Source organism: Rhincodon typus, chromosome 16 (genome assembly GCF_021869965.1).
Source record: "Rhincodon typus isolate 14 chromosome 16, sRhiTyp1.1, whole genome shotgun sequence".
In the NCBI taxonomy this organism is placed as follows: Eukaryota; Metazoa; Chordata; class Chondrichthyes; order Orectolobiformes; family Rhincodontidae; genus Rhincodon; species Rhincodon typus.
The window spans coordinates 39,335,956-39,345,600 of record NC_063347.1 but is presented as its reverse complement, the minus strand read 5'-3'; the positions used below and the strand labels follow the sequence as shown (position 1 = coordinate 39,345,600).

General features: G+C 40.1%; 1 protein-coding gene across 1 annotated transcript in view; it reads left to right on the top strand.

Annotated features, from left to right (window-relative positions):
• The window catches only part of eogt (EGF domain-specific O-linked N-acetylglucosamine (GlcNAc) transferase), a 63,444-nt gene that overhangs the window by 14,883 nt on the left and 38,916 nt on the right, over positions 1 to 9,645 (top strand). The window contains exons 2-4 of the mRNA XM_048606737.1: positions 2,507 to 2,615; positions 2,734 to 2,828; positions 5,241 to 5,345. Coding sequence (XP_048462694.1) covers positions 2,507 to 2,615; positions 2,734 to 2,828; positions 5,241 to 5,345 — 309 coding nt within the window. The remainder of the gene's footprint in view (positions 1 to 2,506; positions 2,616 to 2,733; positions 2,829 to 5,240; positions 5,346 to 9,645) is intronic.

The window sequence follows — 9,645 nt, the reverse complement described above, 5'->3', positions numbered from 1 at the left end:
TTCCTCCAGCTCCACACTGTGTTATCTCTGACTCCAGCATCGGCAGTTCTTACTATCTCAGAGATCAAACTTGATTTTGGTTTTAATTGTGCAATATTTTTGTATTCAACACTGCACATTTTTATCCCAAGTTCTTGGCATGCTAAACAGTAGAAACTAAGGCAAAGGTGCATTGATTTGTTGAGTGCAACCAAACCTCTTTGTTGTCACTCATAACTCCGTGGGTAGTCATGATGTGGAGGTGCCAGTTTTGGACTGGGGTGGTCAAAGTCAGAAGTCACACGACACCAGGTTATAGTCCAACAGGTTTATTTGAAATCATAAGCTTTTGGAGTGCAGCCTCTTCGTCAGGTGCAGTGAGAAAGAAGAAGAGCACACAGACACAGAGTTTATAGGCAGAGAGATCATGTCTCTGTGGGTGACCAAGAGTGTTAGACAGTGAGTAAAGTGTCAACAGCTGGATAACCAGCAAAGGGATAACCTATAATCCAATTAAACAAGGCTGAGAGATAATTACAAAAAATTAGGAGTAAGGTGGTGCTGGAGACAAACTGAATGACTGGAATAACATGATAGGTATAAGAGTCTCATGCCGCAGGTCAAACCAAAGACATAAGTAATTCAAAACTGTACAAACTACTGCAAGCCCACGAATAACCTCACAATGCTGCAATTCTCTAGCTTCCACTCCAAACATTTTTGTAAAAAGCCATCCCATACAGACAAACCCTGCGCATTCAGAGGATCTGTTCTGATGAGAAGGAATGCGATGGACACCTAAATATTTTGAAGGATGACCTCATAAGGATGGGATAGGATGCTCAACTCATCGACCGCCAGTTCCAGCGTGTCACAGTGAAAATCTGCAGCGACCTCTTCAGAGGACAGACACATGGATTCGACCGATAGAGTCCCCTTTGTTGTCCAGAACTTCCCCGGAGCGAAGAAACTACGTCATGTTCTTCGCAGCTTTCAAGACCTCATAATGATGATGAGCATCTTGCCAAGATCTTCCCTATGCCTCCGTTTCTCTTGCCTTCAAACAACTGCCAAACCTTACACAGACCATTGTTTGCAGCAAACTACTCAGTCTTCAGGACAACATCGACCAGAACCACACAATCCTGTCACTTCAACCTCTGCAAGACATGTCAGATCATCGACATGGATACTACCATCACACGTGGGAACACCACCCACCACGTACATGGCAGATACTCATGTGACTCAGCTAATGTTGTCTCTCTCATACGCAGCAGGAAAGGATGCCATGAGACATGGTATATTGGCGAGACAATGCAGACACTACGACAATGGATGAATGGACACCATGCAATAATTGTCAAACAGGAATGTTCCCTCCCAATTGGGGAACACTTCAGCGGTCAAGGACATTCAGCCTCCGATCTTCGGATAAGTGTCCTCCAAGGCAGACTTTGAGATACACAACACGCAGAATTGCCGAGCAGAGACTGATTACCAAGTTCCGTACCCATGAAGACAGCCTCAACTGTAACCTTGGGTTCATGTCGTGCTTCAGGTGACCCCAACTCACTGTTCTGTATCTATAAAATCTTCCTTTCTGTCCTGTTTCGACACCACCACCACCACCTTGATAACTTGCTATGGTCTCTTTACCTTAACCAGTTTGTACAGTTTTGGATTACTTATTACTTTGGTTAGACCCTCGGCATTCGACTCTTATATTTACCATGTTATTCCAGTCATTTGGTTTGTCTTCACCACCACCTTACTTTTAACTTTTTGTAACTATCTCTCTGCCTCTCTTAATTAGATTTTAGGATCCCTTCGCTTGTTATTCAACTGTTGACGCTTTACTCACTCCATCTGAGACTTTCGATCACCTGCAGAGACTTATTATTCGATACTGCACTTACACCATTTGAATGATCTTTTGATCTCTCTGCCTATAAATTCTGTATTCTGTGTGCCTCTCTCTCACTTAACATGATGAAGGGGCTATGCTGCAAAAGCTTGTGATTTCAAATAAACCTGGTGTGTGATTTCTGACTCAGTTGGTAGTGCTATTGCCTCTGAGTCACAAGATTACATGTTCAAATCCTAACATGCGTATTCAATATTGCAGGAATGCTGCAGTGTTTGAGATGCCTTCTCTCAAGTGAAATGTTAATGGGATGCCTGTAACAAATCCCATGGCCCTATTTCAAAGGAGAGTTGAGGAGTTATCCCTGATATTCTGGCTGTCATTTATCCCTCAATCAGCATCATCAAAAAACTCTGATTATCAGGTCATTTTCACATTACTGTTTGTGGCAATTTGCTGTGTGCATTATTGGCTGCCATGTTCCCTCCTTTAAAGTCAATTTAATACAGGATAGTCACTACTGTAAAGTTCTTTGTGACATATTTTGAGACAATATGCAAGTCATTCTTTTGTTTCTCTATGTTTTTCTCTCTCTCTTTCTATATTTTTATTTGTACACTGACTAGCTTTCCAAGATTTCATTTTATATCGTTGTAACAGGGCCAACACAATAGAAGTAGCACAGGATATTTTCTGGAAACAAGCTGACTTTGGATATGTAAAAGAAATGCTAAAAGAGATGCAAACCCTCTGTGAACCAGCCAAACCAGTAAGCTTTTGGGAAATTAGAGATTACTTTAAAATTAACTCTGGTCATTCTATTCACAATTACTTTCCAAATTTCGATTGGTTTTGACGAATTTAATTCCTCTTGGATTTTATTTCAGGGAGATTCATCCTTAATGTGTTCAAAATACACTCGCTATTGCAGAGCTACAAATCTTTACATCGATTTGAGAAACCTAAGAAGAAGCACAGATAGGTCTCTGCTTTTAATTATCTTCTTTGTGGTAAATAGCAGACTCTTCAGGTGAAACCTTTTTCCTGGGATACTAATGTGGTAAAATAAATGAATGGTCCACATGGAATCAAAAACCGTGCTTCTGAAAATAACTGGAAACGTAGCTATGATGGCAGTCAATAGATCTGAGTCTCCCCAGCCCCACCACCACCGAACCCTGATGGGTGGAAGTTGAGAGTTATGATAATGCGACCACAGCTTGTCTAAGATCCATCTATTGCCATTTTATACTGTGTGAGTGTCCCATTTTAGAGAATCAGAACACTTCACTAACATATCTAGACCCGACTTCCACAGTGCACTGGGAGCCTAATTTAAGTTAACCAGTGTGACACTTTGACACCTGGCAGAGTGTATTCGTAAATGTCTCAGTGAAGTCTACTACATGCTCCATGGTATCAGCAAACACAGCCTTCCTCAAACTCCTCAAGGAAGGTTTTGGTCTTGTTTTCTCGCTGATAGTGGGCTGTCTATAATTTTACTCCATGTTTGTACCTGTCCTGATTGTAAAGGACCATCCCTCAGCAAATCTGACTGTGAATAGCTGATGCTAGATTCCAACCTATCAATTTGACAATTTGTTCTGATGATCAGTGGGAATTGTGAAATCCTGCTGCAAAGTTTTGCAAGATGTGTATGTCCCTGGCCTTGCAGTGTTCTTCAAAATCTTCCTGTGCTGAGTATAGAATACCACTTAGGTTTTGCTTACTGTTAATCATATGTCAAATTGCAAGTGTCTTGTCAGATCATGATATTAATTTGGAGTACTAATTTTTGAGCTCTCCTAAAAATTAAATCTCAAGTGATCCCAGAGGGTGAAAAAAAACAGTTAAAAATGAGTAATACTTAGAAATTAACACAGTCGTCATAATTGACCTTTGTTGTCATCTGTAAATATGCTAATTAAGAGAGTATGAGTGTCTTAATACTGACATTAAGTGTATTAATGAGAGAAGAAGGAAACATACTGTATGGAGATGTGGTGGCACAGTGATATTGTCACTTACTAAGAACCCCTAGTTGTGGATGTAGTTTCAATCCCTCCACGGCAGGTAATAAGCGGGAATGAAAAACTAGCCTAATGGCAATTGTGTAACCATTGTGCATTATTGTAGTAAAAAACACATCTGGTTAACCAATGTCCTTTTAGAGAAAGAAATCTGCTATCCTTACCTGGTCTGGTCTATGTGTAACTCTAGATCCACAATAATGTAGTTCACTCTTAACTGTCTTCCAAACAGTTAGGGACAATAAATGCTGGCCCAGCCAGCAATCCACAAGTAAATTTCTTTTTATAGATATGTAAGAAGAAAAGGATTAGTGAAGACAAATGTAGACTCCTTACAGTCTGAAACTGGAGAATTGATAATGGAGATCAAGGAAATGGGCAGAGCAATTAAATAATTACTTTTTCATAGAATCATACACTACAGAAGAGGCCCATCAGCCCATGTAATGACCTATTATCTGCACTAGTCCCACTTTCCCGTACTAGGCTCATAGCCTTGAATATTATGACACTTCAAGTGCTCTTTGTTCTGTCTTCACAGAAAAAGGTGCAAGTAACTTCCCAGAAATGCTGGAAAGCACAGGTTTTGTTTGGGAAAGAAGAATCGTACGAAATTAGTTTTGATGAAAAACAAAAGCTGGAGAAATTAATGATGTTGAAAGCTAATAAATTTGGTTGGACAAACAGAATGGTCAAGTATTATTTAAATAGTGATGGATTCGGAAATGTTGATGTATAGTGGGACCTGGATGTGCGGGTTACACTGGCCACTGAAAGCTAGCATGCAGGTACAGCAAGCAGTTAGGAACACAAATGTTGCGGTGTCCTTCATCGCGAGAGGCCTTGAACATATAAACCTCTGACAGGGCTGGACATACTGGACGCAGAGTTGATGCTCGCCCAGCTGCTGGTGGTGGGACCAGTGGTAGTGGGGTTCCAGAACACGATGTCACAATATAATTATATGGAGAAGGCTGTTTCAGACTGAGAGGAAGAGAAATTTCTCCACTGATGAACCTGTGGAATTCTCTACCACAGAAGGCTGTTGAAAAATGATCACTAAAAATATTTCAGAAAACAGATTTCAATATGCTAAAGGTAATGGGGAGGAAGAGAGCAGCGTATGGTGTTGAGATAAAGACCATCTTGAATGGCAAAATGGACTTCTCCTTCTCACGTTTTCTACGTTTCTATTAGTTGGACCAGTATGTTTCATGCACCAGTTTCATTGTTTTTTCCCTCTGAGATCTGGAAAGTTAAATCGCTGCTGTTTACAATATTATCCTAACATTGTTACATTTAAAATGTAAGAACTGTAATATTAAAAATCTTGTAAAGAAAGAGTGCGGGTCTTGCCTCAACAGATATAAGGAAGATTTCCTTCAGGAAGGTGAAATTGGAGGCCACTGTAAATTGGACAAAAAGGCGCTGTTAGCTGAAGGAGAGCACAAGAGTCCTCTCCAGTCCTGGTAAGTTTGTCGTTTGGGAAGTGGAAAAGATTGTTTTTGTTTCAGTGTATCAATAATATGTAAGTAGTGGCGTTAATGTAGCAAAGGTCCAAAGTCACTTTGGGGGAGCACTATTAAAATCAGACATTGAAATATATGTGGAGACGTTACAACAGATTGGATATAGAGGGTCGTGTATACATACATCTTAAGAAGGAGCAAAGCAGAAAGGCAGGGAATTTAAGTAGCTGAGGATACAGTGATTAAAATTGGGTAACATTTGAGATCAGAAATGGACGAACACAGTGATTTTGCATGGCTCTAGGTCCTAATAAATTACAGAGATTGGAATGCGTAGGTTATGAAACATTTTGAAAACAAGGGTGAGAATTTTAAATTTGATTTGGATAAAAGTCAGCAAATATGAAGTTTCGATGAACAGGATTTGGTGTGAGTTAGAATATGGAAAATAGAGTTTATAGAGGTTGGAAAAAATGCAAGGCTGACCAGTATAGTGTTGTATTAGTTAACTCTGGCTTGATATTTTGAGCAACAGATGAACTGATGCGGGGAGGAGTTGGGCCTGTGATGTAAGTATTAGTGATCTTAATGATAGAGAAGGTATGTGTTTCGTCTCGCTGTCAAATGTAGTACTAAGCTTGTGAAATAATCTGGTTAGCTTCAGACAATGAAGCCACCCATTATTACAGCTTGGATTTGATGCAGGGTATAATTTAATCTGGTCACAATTATGCACATCTTGTCATGTGTGACATTTCAGTACTGTTGTAGAAACCTGAGAGTTTCCAGTGTGGAGTTTCAGGAAAGGTGAGCATTAATTTGGGAAGCGACAGAAAATTTAAGATCTTTGTGAAGCAAAAGAGGGTTAGAGTTGGGGCAGTAGTTTGCAAGAACAGAGGAGTTGAGGGTTTTTTTTGAGGAGAAGGGGTAATGATGATTGAAGATTTGTAGCAGAGAGAAATCAGCTAATGTCAGAGCCAGAAAGGGAGGTTGACTGGTCAACAGTTGGGCCGGATGATGAATGGGTGAGTAGGTGGTGTGTCTCCTGGGTAAGATGAACAGGGAGAGGACATGAGGGAAAATTGGAGCAAAACTGGAAAATATGCAAGTTTGAAACTAGTGCAATAGGGAGCCCTTGGAAAGACTTGATGGGCAAGTGGCATAGAGGCAAGCATCAGAGGCTGTAAAGTTCTATTGTTTTGAGTTTTCTCACATCATATGTCTTAACAGAGAGAAATTAGTATAAAAAATGCAAGACAAACAATACTTTAATGTTTTGAAATGATGCAAAAAGTTGATGTTGTGTGATTTCCCTCTCAATGTTTTAAGTATTAACAATGGAAGTGCAAATGTTTGATGTACTTTGTAACTTAAATTTTAAATAGAAGAATGCATTAGTATTACAGAAATATTAATAATTTTTCTGTAATCATGAATAATTATCATTGCTAGAAAACTTTGGTTACAATGTTCCATCCTCATTCTACACCCATGGTGCGATAGCTATGAGTTGACCAAAAGTAGCAGCAAGCCGCAGAGACTTCTGTTACTCCTCAGGATGGCGTATAATGACTCTCAGTTGAAATATATATTGATATAACTTTCATACAATCAGACTTCTTTGGCCCATTGAAACTGTACCACCAAAAATACTCTATTACCTACACTCGTCCCACTTTCCTACACTAGGTCTAGAATTTTATGACACTTCAAATGCTCATCCAAGTACTTTTTAAAGGTTGTGAAGTTTCCCACCTCGACTACCTGGGAGGGTAGTCATGTTCCAGACCCCTACCACCTACTGGGTGAAAACGTTTTTCCTTAAATCTCCTCTAAACCTCCTGCCTTTCTGTTTAAAACTGTGCATCCTTTTTTTGTTGAACCTTCATCTAAGGGGAACAGCTGCTTTCAGTACACTGTGTCCATGTCCCATATAATCTTGTACACCTTTCACAGGTTCCCTCCACCTTAATCCACTGTGCTTCAAAAATAACAAACTGAGCTTATCCAGCCTCTATCCATGCCAGGCAACATCCTGCTAAATCCCCTCTGCACCCACTCCATTGCAATTACATATTTCCAATCTACCTTTGTTAGTCAAACAATAGATTTGTAATGTTTCTTCTTCTTGTTATGATTTTTAATAGTTTACAATACAATGAATTAAGTGTCGTGGCCGTGCTTAAGAGCCTTTATACCGGCAGGAATGACATTGCGAATGCAGCATGTTTTGTACAACTAAGGCAAAAACAACAATTTGCATTTATACAGCCAATTTAGCAAGGAGAATCCTAAGATGCTTCACAGATGTGCAACTAAATCTAAACAATTTCTGAAAAAAAAAGATGTTGGGATGGCTTACCATAAGCTTGGTCAAAGTAGTAGGTTTTAAGGAGGGTCTTAAAGGAGAATGAAATGGAAAAGCAGTAGGATTTTGATGACAATTCCAGATCATGGGGCCTAGGTAGACGAAAGTACCACCACCGACTCTGGAGAGAAGCGAGGAGGGATGTGCGGAAGATATAAGAATCAAAGAAGTACTTACTAACCTTGGAGAGTTGGGGAAGGGGCGAGTGAGGCAAGAGGCTGCAGAGCTGGAACTGTGACAGAAGGTAAAGTTGAAGTCATGATAATCCCAGAGGACCATAGAGCTGCTGTCATTAGAAAGAAGTAACTGGTGGGGAGTTTAACTTGAGGTTCACCACACACCTCAAGGCTAAGGTTGCCAGGGTTGGACCTTCATGGTAAATTCATGGAATGGGAATTGAAACCTTGCTGTTGGCATCACCTCAGCATTGCAAACCTCGGGCAACTATCTGTGTGGAGTTTGCATGTTCTCCCCGTGTCTGCATGCATTTCTGCCAAGTGCTCCGGTTTCCTCGCACAGACCAAGGATGTGCAAGTTGGCTGGATTGGCCATGCTAAATTGCCTGTAGTTTTTAGGGATGTGTAGGTTAGGTGCATCAGCCATGGGAAAATGCAGGGATAGGGTAGTGGGATGCATCTGGGTGGGATTCTCTTCAGAGGGTCGGTGTGGACTTGTTGGGCCGAATGGCCTGTTTCCACACTGTGGGGATTCTAAGCTTCATGATTCTATGATATTCCTACTTTCTCCCCATTTCTCTTGATGCCTATAATATCTGAACAATTATGAATATCTTTATTGAATACAGTCAGCACTTGGCCTTCACAGCTTCTGTAGTAGAGAATTCCACAGATTCACTATCTTTTGAGTGAAGAAGTATTTCTTCGTCATACCTTAAATGGCCTACTCCACATCCTGTGACTGTGATCCTGATTCTACACTCCCCAACTAGAGAAAATGTTCTTCCTGTAGCTAGTCTGTTCAGCCCTTGGAATTTTAGTCATTTCAATCAGACCTCCTCATCATCCTTCTAAATTCTAGTGATATAGGCCTAGTCAAACTAGTCTCTCCTCATATGACAGTCTTGTCATTCTGGTATCAGCCTAGTGAACCTCTGCTGCACTTCCTCAATAGCAAGGAAAAGGGATAATGTACCACAGTTAGTCAGAGAAGTGCTGTAAAATCCCACCCATTTATACAATTTGGTGAATCAGTCTAACATAGGGTTCAGTGGAAAACACAAACTTGGAAACTCCTACCTACTTCAAGGTGCAAAAATAGGTAGTAATCATTTGAACAGAAGCTATGAGCTGAGAGATTCATGAGGGACAGTGAAAAATGCATGACAGCAAAGGGGAAATTTTAAAAGATTGAGTGTTACAAGACCGGAAAAATTAAGAGGGAAAATTACAAAAAGCACTGGGGCACATTTTTTAAACTAACAACATATATAAAACTTATTACTTTAAAACTGTACAGACATTCTTGATTTGTTGGGTTAATAAAAGTGAAAATAATCATTGCTAAAAATGGAACAGTTTTCCATTTCAGGTATCTCACATTATTATAAAGTACTTTCAGCTAAAGTTCAGTGTGCGATAAATGCAGACTGCCCTTTTTGTATCGCTGGACTTTTTTTTTTAACTTGCAATAGCATACATCTGACTTCCTGGGCATTTTAAAATCTTAGAGATCCAGATTTATGTTTTGAGAACATTGGGTTCAAATATTTGAAATGTGGCTTTGTAGCTTTGTAAAGGCTGCTAAGAATTTGATGCACGAACTGGCAGAACTGATTTTTCAGCCACCTGCTTCAAACAGAAGCTGCAGCGTAGTCAAGGCTATGAAGTGCTCTTGATTCTGTCCAGTTGGAGCCTAGTTAGCTCATCTGGTTGAATGACTGGTTTGCGGGGCAGAGTGATGCCAACAGTGTGG